This window comes from Thermobia domestica, chromosome 15 (genome assembly GCF_964235325.1).
Source record: "Thermobia domestica chromosome 15, izTheDome1.hap1.1, whole genome shotgun sequence".
Taxonomy (NCBI): Eukaryota; Metazoa; Arthropoda; class Insecta; order Zygentoma; family Lepismatidae; genus Thermobia; species Thermobia domestica.
Window position 1 is genome coordinate 37,744,414 of NC_137468.1, and position 26,151 is coordinate 37,770,564.

Below are 26,151 nucleotides of genomic sequence, written 5' to 3' on the forward strand. Positions count from 1 at the left end.
GAAAAGATTCGGTTATTTTATTAAATTGTTAGTTAAAGCAAGATTAAGCTAAAAATTATCAATAATAATTATATATTTTCTGGCTAGTCCACTACAATGAGGATTAATATTATGCATTAGAAAAAGTATACATTTCATTCTCCTGAGATTAATTTTGTACCCTTGCAGAACCTTAAAAGCTCAATTCTCGTGGCCAGCAATCATAAGAATATGTTTAACCACACAATCCTTTTTTCTTATCAAAGTATATAAATGACCAACCGAAGTATATAAGTAAAGTACCGAAATTATATCGAAAAATTAAGCCATTATTGGTCCCCTATCTTCTCTGGTTGTATTAAATACAGTTAATAAGGAATAACAATTAATCAAAAGTTCTTACCTTTAATTTAAAATTTTGTGAAAAATAAAATGTTTTCGACGCTTAACCCTAAATGGAGTATTTTGTTTCCTCAATCAACCTAACCCTTCATAAAAATTGGCAACACCGCACAAATCAAGCTACAAAAAATTAAGAGTTTGCTGGGAAAAATCTCCTTCTGAATATAAATTCCCTTTAACTAGTTTTCGGCCAAACAGGAATTTCTGATTCGCCGAACATGGCCGCCTGTCCAGGTGTGCGATAATTTAGTAGCCGAATACATTCTGCGAAACAGGAAGACACGATGGAAATATTTTAATAGGCTCTGAGAATGTTTTAGTTAATTAATATTGTGTTTTAGTAGACAGAAAATTACATACGGTTAGAAAAATGGTTAGAAAAATATAGTTAAATAGTAAAGCATAGCATGACCTTCTCTAGATCATATAGATATTTATAATTGAGTTCCTCTACATGATACACAAATATTCATAATAGAGTTCCTGCAGATGATATAGACATTCATCAAAGCTCCTCTAGATGATATAGATACTTATTATTGATATCCTTCACATGATATACATATTTATCATTGAATTCCTTCAGTTGATATAGATATTCATTATCGAGTTCCTGTAGATGATATAGATATTCATCATTGAGGTCCTCTAGATAATATAGATATTTATCAATGAGTTCCTTCAGATGATATACATATTCATCATTGAGCTCCTCTAGGTGAAGTAGATATTCATAATTGAGTTTCTTCAGATGATGTAAATATTTATCATTGAAGTTTTTTAGATAATATAGATAATCACCATTAAGTTCCTTCAGATGATATAGATATTCATCATTGAGCTCCTTTAAATGATATAGATATTCATCAATGAGTTCCTTCAGATGGTAGATGTTCATCATTGCGCTATATAGATATTCATCAATAAATTCCTTCAGATGTTATAGATGTTCATCGTTGAGCTTCTCTAGGTGATATAGATATTCATCATTGAGTTTCTTCAGATGATGTAAATATTCATCATTGAGCTCCTTTAGATGATATAAATATTCATCAATGAGTTCCTTCAGATGTTATAGATGTTCATCATTGAGCTATATAGATATTCATCAATGAGTTTCTTCAGATGTTATAGATGTTCATCACTGAGCTCCTCTAGATGATGTAGATATTCATCATTGAGTTTCTTCAGATGATGTAAATATTTATCATTGAACTTTTCTAGATGATATAAATAATCATCATTAAGTTTTTCAGATGATATAGATATTCATCATTGAGCTTCTCTAGATGATATAGATATTCATTATTAGCTCTTGAGATGATATAGATATTTATCATTGAGCTCCTTTAGATGATATAGATATTCATCAATGACTTCCTTCAGATGTTATAGATATTCATCATTGAGATCATCTAGAATATATAGGTATTAACTATCGAGATTCTCTGAATAATAGACATATATATTCATTGTTATGATCCTCTAGAAGTGAAAGATATTTATCACTGAGCTTCCTCTTGATGATACAGATATTCATTATTAAGCTCTTTGTGACAACCTCAACATTTATCTCATTTTGCCACAATGATTTTCCTCTTACAAGTTGTGTGTAAAATAATTATTTATACTTCTGCGTTGACGTATTTGTGACGTCATAAAAGTAGTTAGATTAGGTAAGTAGGAATACGATGGTTTCGATGTGCTTAATTCGTGCAATATCGTGTCATGATAATGAATGCACGGCATATTGTTAGTTTTTCTTATGTGAGAAAGTGCGTTTTTTAAAATCAAAACAACATTCGTTTTGGTTTTAAAAGAGTTCAAAAATTCTTACTGATGGAAAATAGAATGTGAACTATTTTCTTAATCTTGTTGGAGTTTGCTTTCATACAAAAGTACATATGTTAAATGCAGGCGTGTTCGTGATGATACGGTTGTCTAGCGGTTTTTTTGGGATAGAATTTTCATACTAAAGGTGAAGATTGAAGCCATAAGTTGCGTAAGGTTTTGTTCTTCAAACAATTGTGGATAGTTAATTCTTAAACAACCACTAGATCTAGTACAATTACTCATATTCAATTTAAAAAGTTTATTTCAATTTTTGAACTGTGCATTTGACACGTTCGCTGCGTTCGGTAGCTCGTGCGATACTTCATTTCTGTGCGGTCACCGTGTCGTCATCTGTGGAGAAAAGCTCAAAGTAAGATCTGTGCAGGAGTCGCTGCTGACTCGTAATGTACCGACGGACAAACCTGCAGCGAGACACACAGTGACTCGTATAGCATTAAGATTAAAAAAAAAAAAGTTTTATACTGCCGCAGCGAACGTGTTAAGTATAATAAGCAAAAATGACATCGTTTTAAAAGTTAAATATGTGGCTGAACAAGTTTTGTGTATAGTGAATTAAGATATCAAAGCAGTTTGCATTTGATAGTTAAATAATTTTCGTATATTTGACTTTGTTGATTCCGAGTGAAATTAGAGTAAGAAGTATTTTATTTGACCTCTATATCCTCTCCATAATGGCGTATTTAGGATTTTGTTTCGGGGGGCTACGCACAATACAGGGAAGCAGGGAGCAACTGTCTACCTGAGTTTGAGAATTGAATATATTTTAATCGATTGTCTACTAATGTACAAGGTGTCCACATGAAACCTCCCTGATTACAAATATTAATTGCATGGAAACTATTAGTGCCAGAGAATAACGGTTTGTGGCATCTTAAAGAGCAACTCAAACATTTTTTTTGTCTATATATACACTTCTATATGAACCACGTTAGTAGCTCTCAGAATGTCCAGTCGATATTCAATCTCCCGCCATGTGTTGTGTAGCATGTCCGGTATGATCGAGTTGATAACTTATCAAGTTTGTGACGAAGAGCAGGAATACACGTACAGGTGTGGCGTAGACTCTATCTTTGACATAGCCCCATACGAAGAAATCCATAGGAGTCACGTCGGGAGATCGCGGTGACCAAGGATTGAGTCCATCGCGTCCAATCCATCGCTGTGGAAATGTTCGGTCTAAAACCCTACGAACATCTAAACACCAGTGCGGTGGGGCACCATTCTGTTGGAATATCATGTTTGGTTTTAAAGGGAGTAGTTGTGGGAAAGCAAAGTGTTCAAGCTTGGTCAGATAAACGGGACCAGTTATTGTGTGATCCATGAAGAAAAATGGTCTGATAATTCTGTCGCGTCCCAAAGTATACCACACATTCACTTTCTTGCTATCTCTGACATATTCACGAACAACATATGGGGGTTCGGAATCCAAATGCACACATTATGACGATTCACCTTGCCTAATGTGTGGAAGGTTGCCTCATTACTGAAAAATCACTCTCCCCAAGTAATCGGGTAAATCCTCGATCCATTCCAGAATCTCCATTGCAAACCTAGTTCGTTTTGGTAGGTCATCGGGCTGTAGCGCCTGAACGATTTGCACCTTATATGCATACAAACGCAATCGTTTATGAAGCACCTTAAGGACTGTTAAACATGGGATATTCAGCTCGCATGACTCTCTGTGAGCTGATTTTGTTAGCCTTCTAGTGAAGGCCTCCCTGACCTCATCCACAGTTTCCTCAGATGTTCGTGCTTTGCCCGAGCCAGGCGGTAGGTTGATACTTCCTGTGGCTAAAAACTTCTCAAACCATGTTTTAATGGTCTTGACGTCTGGTGGGTCCCGTTGGTATTTGGTAGTCTTGAGGTGAGCTTTTTGACAATTTTGTAAAATATTATGATTTTGTTATTATTTTTTAAACAAATATTTCATTAATAATCTTAACACACGGCATAAGTAATTTCTTAAGGAAAAATCTACGATGGGTAGTCAACCTTTGGGAACGAGTTTTCTTTCGGTGAAGTTTTCACAAAATGCCTTATAATTTTATTCGTATTTCACAATAAATAAATAAATAAATAAATACGTTTCATTAAAAACTGCAGCACAACATGATTTAGTTTAAGGGATTGGAGTGAGAGAGTTTAGTGTGGTGGCTTGTACCATTTATTTATTTATTTATTTAACAATCACCAGATACAGCTCCGAGGCCATTTTACACTGGATATCCAACAACAACAATAACAATGGAAAGGATTTTGGAAGGTATCGGCCAGGGCCTGTTTTAGTAGGTACCATCCCGGCATTTGCCTGGTAGGACTGAGGGAAACCCTGGAAAACCTCAGTCAGGATGGTCGGCAGCGGGATTCGAACCCACGACCTCCCGAATGCGAAGCCAACGCTCTACCACTTGAGCTACTTCGCTCGGTAAACATTTATTGATATTGAACAACCTCTATCAACTCATATTGAAAAAAGATTTATGAGTGGCAATTATAGTAACTTTACATGGTCTCAAATGTACATTAATGCTAAATGTACATCTGAGGTTCCTTTAAAAAAAACTAAATAAATAAATAAAAATATAAGTGAAACTGAAAATAAAAGTAAATCACAAATCTTAATTATTTCTTGAATAAGTAAGGTAAGCATTAAGTTCATATTTGAAGTTAATTACCAAATCCAAAATGTTCTCCATAAGTGAATTCTTATTATTATTTTATTATAGTTTTAGAAGAAGAAGAATCATGTCACTTTTAAACAACACATTTTTACATGAAATGTCACCTATCTAGAAATTTTATATGTGGAGTTGAAGTGTAAAGTTCTCAAAATTTATGCGGTAGCTTTGTGAATAGTGAATAGGGGTACTTGTTATGGGCGCGATATTTTGATTTGGGAGACAGCGCAAGAAGATAGCTGCACTAATGCTAATATAATACTTTCTGTTCCATTATCGAACTGCTGCCATCAAGTATTATCCTATCCTCATAGATATTATTTACTACATTCCAGTCGCCATCCATTGCGACCTTGAAACGTTCTTAAATATACGTCTTGAATATTCAAACCCCAGTACACAATTCCTCGAAACAACTTCATAGTCGCTACTTTGTAAGTAAAGTTACTCACATGGTCTCATTATACGCCATTCTAGTATGAAACAACAAATTTGCCATTTGTCACCACTCTTCAAGCTTTCATTTGGCTTCGATTCATAGATGACATTTTGTTAACATTTATTTCACTGCAATATCATTATTTTTTTAAAAAAAAAGGGGCGCGGTGGCTCAGTGGTAGAGCGCTCACCTCTGGTGCATCGGGTCCCGGGTTCAAACCTTGCTCCCGCCAAGTGAACCTTGTGGCGGACAAATACCGTGTGCTTGTCGGGGTTCTCCCGTTTTTTCCCACTTTCTTTATTCCACCATTTCATTCATTTCTCATCATCACCGTCTCCTTTAGCCTATCCGGCATAACCGTGGGACGTACAACTCAAAGATTTCATTTTTTTTTTTAAATATAAGAATTTGTTTTATAGCAAGGACTTTATAATAGCCATATAGCACTATAGCACTATATAGCATCAACATAGCTATATTGATTTAGTACACCACTAGTTTTGATATATTGTTTTATTCAAGATTTTCTATTGAATATTTAATGTCCCAATCAAATATATTAAGATTTTTCTGAGGCTCATCCTGGATTAAAAAATCTGGGCACAGTGAAATGAATAAATAAATTAAATAAGCAAGTTGAAATAAATAAATGTCTCTGATTTCAGTGTGTTAACGAGAGCAGTCTTTAAGTAAATACAGCAATGTTTGGTTTGGTAGAGTCTTTAAATAATGTAAAACGGAGCTTAACCCTTCATCTTTTATTTAAAAAATAATAATTGTTTTATTTAAAAAAATTACAAAGTTCTTGTAAGTATTTTCTCTAAAATGTTTTCAATATACAATAACTTCAATGTTTCCTCAACACACAACATGGCCTCGGAATAGGATAATTGTCTTAGCCCACAGCAGCCTCAGACAAAGATCGGAATTACTCCGTAGCTCACAGCAGCCTCAATAGTTGGTATTAAAAGAAATTTCTGTAGCCCATAGCGGCCTCGGAAAAGGTTTATAGTAGGTAAGCGATCATCTTCAAACTGATAGTTTTTTCGTCTCGTCGTCTTCTTTTATAGGCATCTTTTTAGAGGGAAGACCCACTAAGAAAAAAGTGTTTTTTTTTTTTGTAGTTTTTAAAAATATTTTTGTAGTTTTTGTAGTTTTTTCCTAAAGGTGTCGTCTCTTAATGTTTATATATATGTTTTTGATTCTGCAAATAGAATGAATTACTCGGGACTTACTATACGAGACGATTTCCGGATTCGTTCTGTCGAGAATGGTGATATAAACTCGCTATCCAAATCATGTGGTCTCTTTCCTTTGGATTATTTACTATGGGGTTGCCAAGTATCAGGTCTATGAGGATAACCCACAAAGAATTCGTGAACTGAAAGAGAACATTGAGTGCACATTCCGAATTTATTACTCAAAATTTGTGCAAAATTGGTGCAGCAAAATTGGAACTTTTAAATCCATTCCACCCACCAAAGCGGAAGAGGACATTTTAACGACACTATCCTCAAACCACATTGTCGCTGATTGCTATTAAAAGAAAATAAAAATGCTTTATATACCTTGTACTTTTTATGTTTTATTCATTTTTATTCATTACTGTTATATATAGATCCTTTTTTCCCTATTAGTGGTCGTACATTTACTTTTAGAAACAAACTCGTTATGTGAATATCGTCTTCGACTAAATCTAACTAGGAAAACTGTGTAATTGAATCTGGAGAGGGAAGGGGCACGGTGGCTCAGTGGAAGAGCGCTTGCTTCTGGTGCGTGAGGTCCCTGATTCGACCCCCGGACAAGTAAATTTGTGATGGACAACATCGTGCCCGTGGGCTTCATCGGGGTACCTCCGTTTACTCTCACTTTCTCATTCCATCAATTCTTCCGTCATTATTTACTTGCCTTAATCAACCATCTCCCTTAGCCTAAAGAGCATAATCGTGGGACGTTAAACTCAAAGATTTCATTTCAAGATTTCTGAGTCTGGGAATTAATATGATTTTCATTGACTACTATTCTTTTCTTTAGTAATTGTTTTCTTTGCATTTTTACCACGCCATATTCTGTCTGATGAAGCATTAGCGAAAGCTTTTACTCAGAGTCTACTTTTACTCAAAATCTATTTTTTTTTCTCTCTCTCTTTTAGTTTATATATTCAATATAGGGTAATCTTTTGGACTTACAAACTATGCTATGTATAAATAACAGAAGGTCTTATAGAACGGGTATGCCCATTCATCTGTCCGTTCGTCCGTCTATCTGACTACAGGAATCAGAACAAAAAGAATAAGAGAAAGCGGAAAGTAGTTTCTAATATAGGTTCAGTGTCTCAAGAATAGATTCCATTTCTATATTTTTTATTTTATTTTTATTTATTTATTTATTTATTTATCTATTTATTTACCATCTATTCAGGCTGAAAGTGGTAGAAATCAATCATTTGCGGTTTTAACATTGATCAGCAGAAATAAAAATAGCAATAGATAGTCAGAATTGCTTTTTATAAAGAATTCGCCGCCTTAAGAATGTTTCATGCCTACCCGTATGACTCTACTGAAGTGGTGGAAATCTACTATAATCTCCGGTTACTGTATGTCTCAATCGATCAAAAATGGTAAGAGATAACGAGAAATGTATACATATATATATATATATATATATATATATATATATATATATATATATATATATATATATATATATATATATATGTGTGTGTGTGTGTGTGTGTGTGTGTGTGAATTCAGTATAGCAACAATATGTTCTATCTTCTCTTTTAACCCTGTATTCCAGTCATGTCCAACTGAATGCTCTATGACATAGGCGACGATTTTTAAGTTTCTTAATGGGTGCTCAAGCTTCTGCACTAATGTTCCATATTCTTTTTTAGTAACTCCAATAGACCAACGATTCCCAAATTCTTCCTTAGAGACGAGAAAGACTATCAATACCTGCTGAAATTAAAAAAAAAAAAAAAGAACCGTGAAATTGCTTTTAAATTGCAAAGGGAAAACAAAATTTAAATTTAAATTTAATTCATTTTAGCACGATTTCCAAAATTTTATATAGAACAAAATTCCTAAACATTAAGATTTTGTTCGTAAATTTCAAACGTGTTTAGCAATATTAGCCAAAATAAGGGGATAGAAAATTATTAAAATAATAATGATTGCAGTCAAACCTTTGGAACATGTAAGGATAATTTACGATAATTTAAAATACAATTGCAAGCACGTAGGTAAACCTCCAGATCTCTATAGCTCCTACGGAACTTTCTTCGCTGTCTGAATAACATAGCTTCCTTCCTGACTAAATTAAAGATTATTCCTTACTTATTTATTAGATCATTTGTAATACCTAAAATTTCCTGGCTTTTTCTTATTTATTTATTATATCATTAATAGTAACTATAAGCTCACAGTTTGGAAGTTTATCATAGTTTTACAATGAGAAAGGAAACTCCCTAGTTTTAAACTATAACGGATCGTTTATTATTTAATGTCTCATAAAGTCTTGCATGATAGATCAAAATACAGTTCCAACTCTCTAGGTAAACCCCCAGATCTCTCTATAGTTCCTACAGAAACTTGAAGAGACTAGCAGACAGGATATGGAGTGGGAATATAAAATTGATTGGGAAATATAAAATTGGATGTTATATCCTGTATATCCATTAAATACCAGTGTTGTATATAGTATATGTCAAATTATCCGGCAAACTCTTGCATCTAGAAACTTCTAAGCCTCTTTGTTGTCGGTTACAAGAGATTTTACTGTTTAATACAATTTAAGATTTGTATCCAGTGATGAAACACTAAAATTTTTGGAAGATACATACTCGATTGTTTTCAAAAATAAAGCGTATACCCATCTCTATATACACTCGATATTTCGTAAATTTAAGGTGAGTATATGCTGGCTAATAAAAATATTTAGTTGGTATACTCCCCATTACATCCCTTTTTATAGCTGCTGTTCGTTTAAAGCAGAAAAATCTTAATCCAAATTATCTACAAAACAACAGATTGCCTTCATAAAGTAATTTCAAGATGCCATGAAGTTATTCTCAGGCCTGAGGAACAGCGCCGTGTTGTGGAAAATCAGCGCCCGGGACGAGAGTATACGATGGCGCCCACGTACATATGACTCAAGTCGACAGACCAGCCGCGAAGTGCCACCATGGCTGGCGTGAACCATAAGAAAATTTTCAAAAATAACCCTGCTTTTCCTTGATTTTGAGCACTTTTTATTACTTTTTTCCTTCCATTTTATATATGTACACTCATGTCCAAAATTATTGTCCCATATCTATAAATATGTTTTTTTATTTATTTATTTATTTAAAGAAGAAAATTAATATATTGGATGTATCCAATATATTAAAGAATATACATAAACATATTAAATTATAAAATAACAATATACAAAATATTAATGAAAATAAAATAAAAGAATAAGAAAAATAACTGCTACAGAAATTAACAAGTAAATTTTCTACTTATAAGTGCTATCACTTCTTTAAAGGAAACCGGACTTCCTAGATTCCCTTTATTAGTAGAGTTTAACATACCCTGTATTCAGAGATGACAGGACTTCGGACTTCCAGAAGTCATGTCTATCTCCCATGTTGTTCTAGGAATATAATTTGATAACGAATTCGCCCGGTATTTCTTATAATGTTGGTATGTGTATAATCGGCAAAGACATGTATGTGACAAATTTCATGTCGAAAGAGAAGTAAATAAGAACAATAAAACGAAAATAAAATTTTCTTATCCATTTAGCAACATTTTATTTTACTCATTATAATTTTCGTATTTATAATTCTTTTCCTATAAAATTTACCACAAATATACATTTCCCGATTATACACATAATATCAGTATTAAAAGTACCCTGCAAAATATTATCAACTTATATTCTTACAGAAGACAGTTATAGATGTGCGACAATCATTTTGGACATGAGTGTACATGTACAAACGCATTTTCGCAACATGAGTAATATTATCGGAGCACTTCCTAAAGCAGGAAGAGGATTTAAGTATATACTAGTGATATTCCAAGTAATTTTTCCTCTCTTTTTTCTTTCCTTCTTTTCTTTTCTTTTTTCTCCTGAATTTTGCGCCTCCTTACTTCGGCGCCCGGACCGTCGCCCCGCTCGCCCCCTCCCACAGCACGGCACTGCTGAGGAATGCAACAAACACTGAACTCTGATTATGTCACTGCTCAGTACTAGATTTCCCTCAAGTTTAACTATAAGTTTCAGTATATTTTTTACCATTTTCCATACACTACTAGTACTATGTAAAAAAAATACAATTAAAATACTTCTTTACATATCTATGGCTTTATTTCAATAATATTTAATTTGTACATTTTTTCTCCTCTCTTTTCAGGTGATGCAAAAAGCTATTCAAAACCGTAGCGATTTGAAATTTATAGACGAATGTCCTGAGGAATCGTTTAAAGTAATAAACTCCAGGATTAATGAAACAGCTACTGTCAGTTGGATTCGACATCCAATCTCTCTCAACCAAATTTCTGCTGAACCTCTCTGTCTTACCGAGAGTTATTCTTTAATTACCAGAAAGTGCAGTCTGCATAAAACAATGGGGGCTTTATGGAATCCATCAAAAGTGTTCAGTAATGAATCTGGATCAGTTACTTGGCATCCATCTTGTTATTACGTTCAACCAAGTTTTGCTGGTACCAATAAATGTCCACATCCCTTTCGAAACATATCTAATATATGCATTTTGATTACTGATTTTGGTTCATGGTATGAGACAATTAAAGAGTGTCAGAAATCAGGGTCTTCTTATAGTGTTCTAGACATCTTTGATCTTGTAAACAACAGTGAATACATTTTCAAAGAGATACTGAAGGAACTAAAAGTTCTACGTATACAATCCATATGGTTAGAAGCGCGGCGAGCTTTTCCGTATGGTCCTATATTGAAAATGTTACCTGGTGATCGAAATACGTTTGGAGTTCCGTACAAAGAACTAAAGGATCATGCTTTTGTACCGTGGGCTGGAGCGGAACCAAGGTTGGATCGAGATTGTCTCGTAATGTCTGTTTCTGGTAAACTTGAGCCTACTCTCAAAATGGACGACTGTCAAGCATCTAAGCCTGCCCTATGTTTGTTGCACCTTGATGAAGATATGCTAATTGAAGGGCATTGTCCCAAAGGCTTCTATACTAGTAGCTACTTTGAACAGAGTAGTAAGTGTTATATATACAAAGAGTTAAAAGAATATGTACCATGGGACAGAGCTACAGAGTACTGCCCAGAAGGATCATCATTAATGGAAATTTCCTCGCCATATCTGAATAAGTTTTACACATTTCTAGCACAAGAAGCTAGGAACAAAGACAAACAGAAGCCCTGTTGGTTTGGCCTTGAGAGACATGAAAATGGGATAATTTATTGGTCTACATCAGGAGATCAACTTAAATATGTAAATTGGGCAAATAATGTAAATTTTTCGCTGAACAAAGGAGCAATATTTCCCAATGGCTCCTGGATTATGCTGTCAGAAAAAGATTTTTTGGATTGTGTTATTTGTGAACGTAAAATAAACTTTCCTGAAACACGACTTATTCTCAAATACAATTCGGACGAGGATATGTTGTTGTTGATTGTTTACGGACTTCATGGTTTGTGGAAACCATCTACCAAATATCCAGAGGTATTTTGCTTCACAGATGACACTGAAGAAGGAATTGCGAAATTAGATATAAACAAATATGTTGAGGACAGACGGTGGACTAAGTCGGATCTTGTAGGATTCAATAATGACAATATCAAAGCCATAACATTACAAGTACGGAAAACCGTTTTTAAATTTAAACCCAAAGATGGTACAGGGTACTATTGGTGTGAAGGGTTTCACATATCAGATTTCCAACGTGTAACGACAAGGAAAGTTTTAGTTGTTAAGAAGCAACATGGATTTGCAGTAACTTTAAACGGAAAGGACAGATGTTGGGTAGATGAATGTGAGCCCACATATTCTTCAATATACAAGAATGTTCTAAACAAACTTGAAAAAAATTTATGGATTCGGAGTGATTTTATTATGAAACGGATATTAGATATAAGAAACGGAACTGTTACATTTTTGTTTCATGTATGGTTAAATAGATCGTATGATAAATGGACCGGAAAAGAAGCATATTTTCGTCTTTTTGATGCTATCGTAAGAAAAATTCAGAGAGACGGAATACCTTATGTCCTTGTTTCAGTACGTAACGTACAAGGATGTTTACCTATGGAAAAATCAGAAATTAATGCACCAAACGGATATTTAGATTGGAACTATACGTGGATAGGATCAACCGTTACACCTGTCCAGTTATGTATAGATTCAACTGGAACGCCAGTTACAAGAACTTGCCAAGGGAACTTTACATATGGTGGTTATTGGGACGTGCCTTCTGGTTTCTGTAAAACATCGCCATCTGAATTAACACATAATTTACATGCCTTGTATTATCTAAATCAAACTACATACAATGATCTAGTTCAAAATCTTTCTGATCTTACATCAAAATATGAAGAAATAACTCCGATTGATCTCTACTACGCTGCATTAATACTTGATAAAATAGATAAAGATTCACACTCGCTTAATGCTCAAAAGTCTGTAGAGACCGTGGTTACGATTCTTAACAATATTCTAAAAGTTAGAAAGGAGCGTGTGCTTACTGCTCAGAAACAGTTGAATGTTTCCAATATGGTCTTGGACAGTTTCGAATCCATTCTTCGTCGCACAAATTTAGATAACTATGGTGGTAGTCTCCAAGTAATTAAGCAGAATGTAGCTATTCTCGTATCGGATATCACATCTGAGAAGTTAACTGGAGTAGCACTTGTACGGAACACAACATCCGCTCACCAAGAAAATGATCTTTCGTCGTATTCTTTAGTTGCTTTGAAGTCCATTAACACATCAGAACAACTGTTAGATTTAAAACCTGAGGTTGCCGTCTTTTTACCACAAGATTTTGACTTCAAGGATAATGAGCGGATTAGAATAGTAATTTCTCTGTACTACAACGACGTGCCATTTAAAGTGTTCGATAATCAGTCACAACGTACAAATAAAACTGACGAGAATATGTTTGTTAATAGTAGAATAATAGGCGTGTCTATCCCAGGAATACGTGAATCTTCTAACTTACCCAAACCGATTCCGATTTTGTTTAAACCATTCCATAACACCAGTAAACCGACCAATGAAAAAAATTGTGTATATTGGGACTTTGAGTTAAACAATGGACATGGCAACTGGTCTAATGAGGGTTGTTTTTACACCGGAAATGTTTCTCAGGGTCTGGATGTATGTGTTTGTGCTCATCTGACTCACTTTGCTCAACTCATCAATTTACCCCAATACCCAGAAACCCCAATACCTGAGCATCATATATCCATGTTGAAGGCTTTCACAATTTTAGGTTGCATATTGTCTCTGATGGGTGTCGTTGGGATTTTTGTAACAGCAATCACATTCAAACAGTGGCGATTTCGACTGGGTAGTAAAATTCTTCTTAGCCTAACAGCTGTTCTTGGTGCTGAAATAATTTTATTTCTTGCTGTTGCTATGGATTCAGGTATTGAAAATGATACAACGTGTATTGTTCTTGGAGCACTTTTACACTATATTGTTGTGTCCTCATTTTGCTGGATGCTTATTATTGGAGTTCTTCAATATTACAGGTTTGTTCGTGTGTACTCTCGCGGGAGATCGTCAAAATTTTTGCTCAAAGTTTCTATTTTCGGTTGGGGCTTTCCCATAATTCCTGTCCTTGGATTGTTATGTGTTGATCCAACATTGTATAAGAATGAGTACAGTACATTTTGCTATCCTGTTGATTTAGGATTTTATTTGGCTGTTTTACTCCCAATAGTTCTTACCCTTATTGTAAACCTTTCTATATTTTTAACAATTGTTTATGTACTATGCAGGAAACCTAATTCTGATTTACGTAAAAATCAGAGCGAGTACAATGTAGCAGTTCGTCAATTTAGATTATATGTTCTTTTGTTCTTTCTTCTCGGACTCACGTGGATTTTTGGCATCATGGCAGTAGGCGAAGTTACATTATTATTTTCGTATTTATTCTGTATGACAGCTTCGCTACAAGGATTCATTTTGTTTATTTTCTTTATTTTATTTGATAGGACTACCAGAAATATGTGGATCTTATTTATACAAAGAACTTACTCTAGTGTTAAGAGAAAACATGTCAGTCCTGCATCTTCATTGGTTAATATCCCACAGGCAGAGGAACGTATCAATAACTAAACAGTCAAAAATATGACGTCAAAGAATATAATAATTCAAAGTACCTGTGTTTATGTTAACTATGTATGATACTTGTTGTTCGTGATATTTATATGAAAGTGTATTATAAGTAAAATTTTATAACTAATAAATTTATTTAGAGCACTTGTAATCTTAATTTATTCCGTGATTGTAATAAAGTAGTTCCACATAAAAACAAGAACATTTACTTGAAAGTATACAGACATAAGTTCATAACATACCGCTTTAACTTGACATTTTTTCTACAATTTTATGAGCGTTTAACAACAACAACAACAAAAATACTGTACAAGGAAAACGAATTTCTTTGTAAACTTAAAAATTGATGTATGATGACCATACGAGAACCATACTACTTATTGATGTGAAACTGATACTGAAATATAAATTCATTAAGTTCTTCGTTATGACCATACTACTTATTGATGTGAAACTGATACTGCAATATAAATTCATTAAGTTCTTCGTTATAACCATACTACTTATTGATGTGAAACTGATACTGAAACATAAATTCATTAAGTTCTTCGTTATGACCATACTACTTATTGATGTGAAACTGATACTGAAATATAAATTCATTAAGTTCTTCGTTATGACCATACTACTTATTGATGTGAAACTGATACTGCAATATAAATTCATTAAGTTCTTCGTTATGACCATACTACTTATTGATGTAAAACTGATACTGCAATATAAATTCATTAAGTTCTTCGTTATGACCATACTACTTATTGATGTAAAACTGATACTGCAATATAAATTCATTAAGTTCTTCGTTATGACGCTAGTAGCATGACTATATATAGTAGTAGTTAATGGCATATAGCCTAAAATTATCATAAACTTTTTAAAAATTTTATGTTTAACTTAAATATTGTCCAGGACAATAAGATAATATTGTCTATAAGATATCAGTCAATAGATTACATTGAAATGATATGGTTAAGGGGTAAATTCCCATGCGTAGTTTCCGAGAAAATATTAAAAATGAATAATCAACTGGTTCATAATAGCTTTGCTATCTTAAATAACTTACACTAGAAATACAATTCACTGAATAAAACAACGTTTATTAGAAAATAATAATGTGTGACAGTTTCTCCAACTGACTGAAATTTGGCTTCTTCAGACACTGTAACAAACAAGAGGGAATTGCATCTAAATATAACATGAACGCTGACTGGTTGGTCATGACGGACCCAGCCAATCATAATAAAAGAAACAAAAGTGAGACTAATAGTGAATGTAATAGTTGTTATATTGGTGAAATGGGAAAAAAACTAAAAGAACGGTTTAAACAGCACAAAGATGATGTAAGGTTAGAAAGGGAAAGAAATGCCAGTTTTAAGCACGTGAGGGACACGAGACATCAGATTAATTGGTGCAAGATTGAAGCATTAAGTCTGGAACAAAGGACGTTAATAAGATAGTGGAAAGAGGCCATGTTTATTCAAATAATAATAATAATAATAATAAACTGTTATGAATTGGAATACATGACTTAAAATTGATGCGGTGCAACGACATTGCGCAAATTTTTCGAAGGATTAGATCGATGATAATCTCTGTAATCTATAGCTTATTAACAAAGAGCAGAAAATTCTGAAATTACGCAAATTTCCAGTGCGACGTTGCCAACAACAGGATTCAGGAAATTGTGTGAAATTTTGCACCTAAATACAATGTATAAACGCCATAAAATTTATAAAGGCTTACACTACTTACTAAAGATATAGGTCAGGCTGACTAGTAAAAATACTAAAGTGGGCTACGTACACACAAAAATTATGTACTACATTAGCTTACCTCCAATTTGAGTCTTCTTTTTCTTGGCGTAAGAAACGATACTTAAATACCTCCCATTAGTACACAAGGTACACCTTTTTCTGTTTTAATCAATATAAAGTCCATCTTGAAAGTTTCACTAATGTTTCTCCAATTTATTACTTCTTGTTTATTGTACCCTCCTCACTAAAATTTACTATTAATTCTCGATCCTGATTGGCTCGTTGTGGTTCTCGTTTCTCATTGTCTTGTTATATTATTTGTCTTACTATACCCGCAACTAGCACACTGATCACTCATTCTTGTAACAATTTATACAATAATTGTAACAAATCTTTCTCACAGAACCTAAGATCAGTAAATAAGATGCAAATGCAAATATAAGGATCATTTATAGAAAGGTGAAAGGGCAGTTACTAAAATACGTGATAGACACATCTGAAATATGTTAAAGAAAAAAAGCTTGTTTGAGATTGGCCAAAACTCGAAAATGTAAACAAATCCTCATCTCTAATTGGTCGAACACCTGTCCACGATATTTAAAGGAAACTTCTAGAAATATTTGTATTTTTGTTTATTTTATGTTTGTTTTCTTACAGTTTTCCAATAACTATTTTCTTACAGTTTTTAAATCTTACAGTTAGACATGATATAGACAATTATTGACTGAGACATGTCACTCCGTCTCCCTCTTTAACGACGCCCGTCACACATATATAATAGCGATAACTGAAGATGTTATTGTCATTCATTACTTTGTATTTGTTCACTAAATCGACTTGCACTTTGGTGACTGTTAGTCAAAATACTTATGGTAATGACGCCAACGTTGCACAATATCTTTTGCGCAATTTCTAATTTCGTTGCCTGCTCATTACAGATAAGGGACTGAAAGTTTGCGCAATTTCAGTGCACCTAATTGAACAGTGGGTCAAATTATTGGAAAAACTTAATTTGTAGCTTGTTTTCTCTGCTGGATCAGGGAGGAAAATGGATTTTATGGTGCTTAGTTTCACTGTACACAATGAAAAAAGCCAGGACTTCAATTTGGCAGGCCTATACCTACGCACATTTAAAATATAAAATGAATTTCAAGTGATATTTGCATAACGTCTTATTTGCATTAAATATAGTACTATGAGTTACTCAACATCTGAACCTTGAGAATAACCAGGGGCCACCTAAATTTCTAAAATAGAATCCACACAAGATAATAGACCAGTGGTAATATTTGGTTCTTTTGATGCCGATGTTTTAACAGCTACTCTATTCATATTCTGTGATCAGGGGGAGGGGGAATATTACATGTATACCGAGAACCCGTAAGTTGTATACGTCTCTAGAATGAAACGAACTCTATATTGGGTACCATTACTGAATATGGACACAGCGAATGTTCCTCTGAAAAATCCTGTAACTATTTATTGCAAGTGTTAGCAAAGACATTCATTTTATGGACATCAAATTTACGCCACGCAAACCTACACACTTCAATTCTTCAACTTATGTATGCACTTTATCTATCTACCTTTTCTACTTAGTTACTTATTAATTTTTCAATTGTTATTTTAAAATTAAGGAAGACAAAAGAATTATACATGCAATTTCTCTGCATGTTCATTTTGTAGCTTGAACCTTTCACTGGTCAATTTAGTTTCTTTACCCTAGATCTAGTAGTTACATGTAGGAAATTTTTTTGTGTGGTAGGTCATGAGAAATATAGTCATCTTCAAAAATTTTCCATTTGTCATTTCTTTTCCTGATCAAATTTCCAAACCATTGAAGAAGTCAGCTATCAGTATTATTTTGTAACAATTTTTGTAATTAGGCAATTTTTGCAATTGAAAATATAGATTGTAATTATGTTTGAATTATTGTATAAATATTTTAACAAGTGCCAATTATAGTATAAAATTAGCAAATGTGCAATATCATTTTGAAGCAAAGAACCACTAATCTAAAACTGGGTTGTTTTAGACCCTAATAGATTTCAAGAGATTTGTACCCATGTTCTTCTTGAATTAACACTTAACTATGTTTCTCAGTTAATTTGTATTGACCAATGATACTGAAAAAGCACATGGAAAATTTTGGTCGGTATCTTGAAACCGTTCAACTTTCTCTATACACTGACTCTGGAAGAGACAAGGAGAAAGCAAGCACCTCAATTGGAAAAAAGACAACAGTAGATCCACGTGAAAATCGAGAAGAATAAAGATTTCTCTGATACCGAAACAGGGTGCAATTTAGAGTATGTCCAGGAAATTGAAGACTACGAGTGGGGATAACGAAATCAATGATACTTAGAGATTTTAAAAAATTGTTTCATTTGTGAGTTTAGAATTCTTAATGAAACTAATTTTATAATCTTTGGATACCCAAGGGAGATACAAATGTACCCCATTATTATTTTTTCTGCATATTTTATGTCAGAGACACCCGAAGTTGACTATCGTTCTTTACATTATGGGCCGGACTGTAAGGAAACTTATTTCCTTAATAACAATTATGTTGTAAGGTGATCTGCTTACGTATGTGACTAAAACTACACTGGGGTACATTTGTACCCCCTTGGATATCTATGTTACCATATTTTTCAAGTATTTTATTGTTGTATTTTATTATGGTAAAGAGCAAAATAAAGAAGAGGTTATATTAGAGCCTATTGCAATATATTATTGCAATATTGAAACCTTTCCTGCCACAAAAATATTACGAAATTAATACTGTTCTATAATATGTAAACAAATTTCCGTTTCGATAACCTAACCTACCTAAACTTACCCTAAACTAACCTACACTAACAAAACCAACATAAGCTAACCAAACATAAACTAACATACCAATATTATCGATGCCGCAAATAAGGATATTTCTAATTGCAAAAATTTGTTATTGGGGTACACCTGTACCCCTGTTGGGAATCCGGAGTTAAAACATATCATGGGTATCCGGGGGTTAATAGTAGTTATGATTCAGAATCATTTGATATCTATAAAACTGTACTTACACACGTACACAAATAAAGGTCACAGCTCGGCTCGGCTCGACTCTCCTTGCATGTTGTACTTTATTTCTCGGTAATTACTGCCCAGATCTGAACGAAATTCGGTGGACAAATAGTTCTTCATATAGGAAATAAAGATTGTTACATATGGAGGCCGGGCTTGGCCTGGAACAGGCTTGAGTCGGCTCACTTTTTATGTGGTGTTTTTTTGTCGATAATTATTGGCCAAATCTGAGCTAAATTTGGTGGGCAAATAACTGTTGGCCAAATGAACAAAAATGTTATATTTGGTGACTGGGCTCAGCCAGGGATCGACTCGGTTCACAATACTTTATTTCTCGATAACTACTGGTCAGATCAGAACCAAATTTAGTAAGCAAATAGACCATGGCCAAGTGAATAAAATGCCTTATTTAGTGACTGAGATCGGCTCGGCTCGACTCACTTTGTATGTGATACTTTCAGGGACGTAGGGTCCATTAAGGCTTCAAGGCTCAGCCTATCCAAATACTCATACATCAGTCTCAAATAATGTCTTTAGCCATTGATACAATAAATTTTATTAAAAGTGATTTATTTTACAATGCGCTGTTTAAACATTAAGCGAATACTAATAGATTTTGAGGTAGAGCTTCTGAAACATCGCATTTCAGGCTATTTTCCCCTAGAATAGAGCGCTTCACACGGAATCAGGTAAGAGTGAGCGGCAACCTTCACTCGCCCATCGCTCTCAGCAGACCAAAACTACTTACAGACTAAAACTATTCGTGTTAAACAGAAATTCAACACGATGCAAGGAAACTGGATGAATGCTGCGGGTGTTCGGGAAGAGAAAAGCGACAGACGCGGTCTTGACAGGAAATAAAAAAGAGAAAGACTATGAAAAATTTAAGCAGCTCACATTCAGTAAGAACTTCCAACGAAAAAAAAAAAAAAGGAATAAAATTATGATTATGAATACCTTATGAATAGTATTGGTTTGCGTTATCGCAAAGCAAAATTTTGATTTTGGTTTGCAATAAACGGCATAGCAGTTATAATTGCTTTTGTGTGTGTGTGTGTGTGTTGCGATCAACAAGTTTGGCGAGGACAGATACGGAATGAGGCCCTAGGTGGGGCATAGTTTTTTTTATATATATATATAAATATTTTTTCATCTAAAACAGTTATTTCCGTAAAAACATATAATAACACAATCATTAGTGCGCTGCATCACTACTGTTTTGCATTAGTACGCTGATGTGTGTTGTTATGGGTGAAGTGATTGAGTTTGTGTGTATGATTTAGGGAATTTATATTTAAATATAAATCTATATCCGTTTTTACTTGTTTCTTTCAAGTAGTAATACAGTGTAGTTTGTCAGTTTTGTGTGGTATGCGTGTTAGTGAGGTGTCATATGCAGGTCTACTACAGGATTATCGCGAAACTTATAGTTAGTGGACGATCTCATTCAGAACGAGACAAATTTTACCCGTCTCACAATAGAGTAAAAAGTTAGGGATGGCCGGAACCGGTTTTCGACTCTGAACGGATCCGGTTCTAGAATATCCAGTTCTATAACCGGGATTTCGGATCTAGGTATGGAACCGGTTCCTGAGATCTGGTTCCAGAACCGGTTCTGAATTTATGTGCAATGTCGTCTCGTAAGAAGGAACCTGTGAACGTAATCGAACAGGCGGGGGAGGGGGGCACAAGCGCGTGGTCCTTTTCGCAGTGTTTTGAAGGTCAACATTTTGCCTCCTTTAGCATGCGCGCCTACTACGCGGGTGCTCCAGGACTTCAGCACCCACAAAATTTTTAGTTTCATAGAACAATATAAAATAAATATTTTTCACTTGCCATTATCAAAAAATAATAAGCAATTAAAACATTGAAATGAAAGTTAAAATTTCTAACCTCTAAAGCATAACTAATTGTACTAAATCTACTGTAGACGCAATAGATGCGTTGATAAGAAATATTTATAAAACTTTCGAAAATAAAGAATACGGGCTTGCTATCTTTTGCGATCTAAGTAAAGCGTTTGACTGCGTAGACCACCATGTTTTACTTTAAAAAAACTAAAAGGTTATGAATTCCAGCATAACTGTTTGAACTTCTTTAAAAAATATTTAGAAGCTCGAACACAAAGCGTCTAATGTGAATGGGTAATTCTCACAAGTAGCTGAACTAAAATATGGTGTACCTCAGGGCTCTGTTTTAGGACCTTTAGTTTTATTCTTATGATAAATGATCTACCATTAAGTATTGAAGCTGATTCTAGCCTGTACGATGATGATACAACTTTTCTGAACGTAGCTAATAATTGGACTGACCTAGACGAGCAAGGTAGGGTTACACTAATACAAGCCACAGAATGGTTTGGAAATAATGGTTTTCTATTAAACAAAAATAAGACTAACCAGATAACATTTACACTTAAAGATTACACTATATTAGTATGGACATCATAAAATTTCTTGGCATTATGTTAGACAGTAAGTTGACCTGGGAACCACATATACAACACGTGTGTCGTAAATTATCAAGAACAATATATTTGTTGCGATCCTTAAGAACTACAGTGCCACATAATTATCTACGAACTGCATATTTTGCAATTTTCCAAAGCATAACTACATATGGTTTAATATTTTGGGGTAACAGAAGTTATATAAAAGATATGTTACTATTACAAAAGAAGGTTGTTAGAATAGTTAATGGTGTATCCTTCAATGAAAATTGTATGCCACTATTTGTTGAAGTAAAGATAATGACAATAATTAATCTTTACATTTATCTAGTACTGATCTACACAGAATGTTCCAACTATATTATATAGACAAGATATACATACATATAATACAAGATCGAGCAAACTAATTAATACACCTTGTAGTAGATTATTTAAAGACAGTTATATTATTGCTGGTATAAAATCCACTGGCGTCTCTGGCATGTAAAATTTAGGGGGGGGGCATAAAAAAAGTGACTTAAATTATACTACCTACCCCAACTTGTGTATTATCTTCGATTTTATTTCTTACCCTTCTGCTTACCTTCACGGACCCCCTGAGGTATATCAAGAACTCTGTTATAATCGTTTCACAGCCTGAATATTATATTCCAAATAAATATATTTATTATTATTTATATGTTATTCTGTCGTTAGTATATAAATTACATTAGAATAAAATATTGAATATTTTGTATTTCAAAATATTGGAGGGACGCATCTCCCTCGTCCCCCCGCCAGAGATGCCCGTGATAAAATCTATGAATATGTTACCGACTTATATTCATTAGTCTATTTGCCTATTGAGAAATTTAAAGATAAGGTGTTTAAAGGTTTAGTGGCTTTGCCTTTTTATAATATTAATGAGTTTTTTGAAGCGCAAAAATTATTTGTCCTCTGGTGATATCTTTGAATATGAAACTTATTGTAATATATATGTATCCATTGTAAAGTATGAAAGTAGCTAGTGTAATATGTTAAAGCAGCGTTTCCTAACCTTTTTCAACTTGTGGCACACTACGCGTGTAACTTGAATTCTCGCGGCACACTCATAGATATTGTTATTATTTGCAAATATAAAATACCATGTATTTTTTTTTTTTTTTATTACTGACCATCTTCTCACAGAGATGAAAGCTGGAGCACTGGTTTTCCCCTATGCTAATTCATTATGCTTATTTTTTAATTCTAATTTTAAAATAGAAAACAATTGCAATGAAATATAGGACTCAGCTTTTTTAAAAATACGCTTTCTTTTTCGAAAACTGTACCCAACCTTTCACTAAGAACAAAGATCACTAAATAACAAACGAACAAAGAAATGTCTTGTACTTTTAACTTTGCTGTTTTAACCAAATCCGGTGCATATTATTGCAATCACATAGCTTGCGATGCGTCGAAGTCAAAACACACCCGTTGAACAGTGTTCTGTCATTCACGTGCGAATGAGTGTTCTACGAATGTTCACTTGACGCGTACCGTACAAGTGCTTCCGTTTCTCGGTGTTAGTATGACTCTCAATTGAAGCGTAACATAACAGCTAACTGTGGAAATGTGTACGAGCCGAAATACTGTCTGCTACACAGTAATAGATGTAGAATAATATATTACAATTACAGTAATTTTTTCCATGGTAGAAATTCATAGTAATGTGAAATACAAAAATATACATTTTTTTTCCTGTCTTGCAATTTGTTTGCTATAGAATTAATAATTTTGTTTCGATTTCCTCGTTGCACACCAGCGGTCCATTCGTGGCTGGGAAACGCTGTGTTAAAGCATTCATGTACAATTCTTTGACATTGTCCATTGCCTAATCATAGACTTAACGACAATAAAAAAAAATATTCTGTTCTATTCTAATTGTTTCAAATGTGTTTGTTCAAAGGCAACCAAGCAACACACTTAAGTTAGTCGCTTTATGTTCACAACAAAATCTTGGTATTTTTTTTTCTGCAGTACTATTAAGATTATCTACTTTTATGAAGATTTTTCATTTTAATTTGTACGAATGTGGCATTTTCTTTTAGGCCTTGTAACATGTTAATAATATCTTTGCCTCTTGCAATCACTATGTCTCATGTAAGTCGTTTAAAGTATACATTTAATGTTACGATTACATATGTTGAGAGCAGGGATGTAATGGAGGGTATACGCGGGTATACGGCGTATACCCACCTCTAATGTTTGGAAACTATCGTATAGCCACCTAAAATTTAGGAAGTACGCGGGTATACGCTACTTTTGATCAATAATATACTCACTAATAGTGTACTAATGAAGAACAAACGACTGATTTTCATGTACTTTTCAAAACAAAACAATCTCACTAAACAGCTGGTCGTCAGGCTGTTACCGCGAATGATGTCTAAATTCTTTTAAAATATTTGCGTTTTCGGGGCGTGGGTATCAAATTTTCTGAGAATATCTTCTATAATGGAAAACAACGCTCTGAACATGCAGTGATTTTTCCTCAAGATGTCACATGCCTTGTCTCTACCTTCCAAATTCCAAATTCAATTCGAAGTCTGTCGATTGGATACAATTTGAGCAAAGCAATATGGGATGGAACCAGTTCCTTTCTAATCGCGGAAGGAGGTTCCGAAAAAATATGGTCTTTACTTTTAAGAGCTAAGGGGAAATTAAATGAATGTATATGCGCCAAGAAATCGTTGGCCTCCACAAAAATGACAAAACATATGACCTATGTCCGGTCTAGTTTGAAGCATTCACCGTCGTTCCCAATACTACCAAATACAACAGCGAACCTCAGATTAGTACTGATCATTTGTAGCCGCAATTGACATCAAAGAAAGGAGCGATTGATTTCGATAAATACTCAGCAGCTAGTACTACCAGGGAAGCAAGAAAGTTCTTGCGCTTTTGAACCACTCCCGTTTCCATTTGGCTGCTGCGGCGACATCTGTCCCCGTAGCATGAAAGTTTTGACTGTTTGAGAAAGCTTATTCATTGGCGCATCAGCCATGGTGAATATAACAACGCATTTGTCAGTGTAGGGTGTAAAAATCGCTCGTGATCATGTCAGTGTCAAATGAAGTTTTTAGAGCTTGTTTGCTTTACGAGTTTAAATTGGGGACAAATGGTGCAGAAACAGCTAGAAAAATATGTGTTGCGCTCGGAGAGGGTGTAATAAGTAAATGTACAGCACAAAAATGGTTCCAGACCTTTTCAACTGGTGACGAGACCTTTCAAGATAAGCCTGCTCTGGGAGGCCTAAATCAGTGGATATGGACCACCTGAAGGCCTCTATTGAAGATTATTCCAGTCAAACATGTGAGGAACTTGCTCACCGATTCGAGGTAAGCAGGAAAATTATTCGGGTAAGCTTGCATCAGTTGGGGAAGGCCTGAAAACTGGGTCAGTGGGTCTCTCACGAGGTGACCGCTATGAGCCAAGTTCTAAGACTGAATATCTGTTCATTTTTGTTGACGAGACACAAAATCTGTCCAATTTTGGACCGTATAATAACTTGTGACGAGAAGTGGGTCATGTATGACAATAAAAAACAGTCATACCATTGGCTATCACCGAATGATCCGAAGCCTTTGACTGCAAAACCGAACATCCATCAACACAAGGTTTTGCTCTGTGTTTGGTCGACTGCAAACGGTATCGTGCACTACAAATTCTTGGAACGTGGTAAGACAATTACCAAAGATGTGTACTCATCACAACTGAGAGCGGTAGCCACCAAACTGACCCAGAAACAGCCATCACTAGTGAACAAAAGAGGTGTGCTCTATAACCAGGACAACGCGCGCCCTCACACCGCAAAACAGGCGCTGGAAGTAATCTCAGAACTTGGTTGGGAGCTTGTATCTCGTCCTCCCTACTCCCCAGATGTCGCCCCTTCGGATTGCCATTTATTCTTGGCCATAGACAACTTTATGCGTGGCAGGCAGTTCAAGACTGAACAATACGTCAAAAATGCAGTTGCTGAGTTTTCCGAGTCTCGGGAACAAATATTCTACAAAACTGGCATTTACAAGCTTGTTGAGCGCTGGGAGAAGATTGTAGAAGCAAATGGAGTCTATTTTGCCGAATAAACAAACCGTTAAAACCCTGTAATTGACAGTTTTCTTCCATAGTATAAAAGCGCACGAACTTTCTTGCTTCCCTGGTAGTAGTTGTTTTTCCTCAACCTA

At 34.5% G+C, this 26,151-nt stretch overlaps 1 protein-coding gene across 1 annotated transcript in view; it reads left to right on the plus strand.

The window, feature by feature from the left end:
• LOC145670976 (uncharacterized) overlaps positions 1-14,797 on the plus strand; it is a 79,785-nt gene extending 64,988 nt beyond the window's left edge. The window contains exon 7 of the mRNA XM_081739596.1: positions 10,757-14,797. Within this exon, the coding sequence (XP_081595722.1) occupies positions 10,757-14,671 (3,915 nt within the window). The 3' untranslated portion in view covers positions 14,672-14,797. The remainder of the gene's footprint in view (positions 1-10,756) is intronic.
• The last annotated feature ends 11,354 nt before the right edge of the window (positions 14,798-26,151 follow it).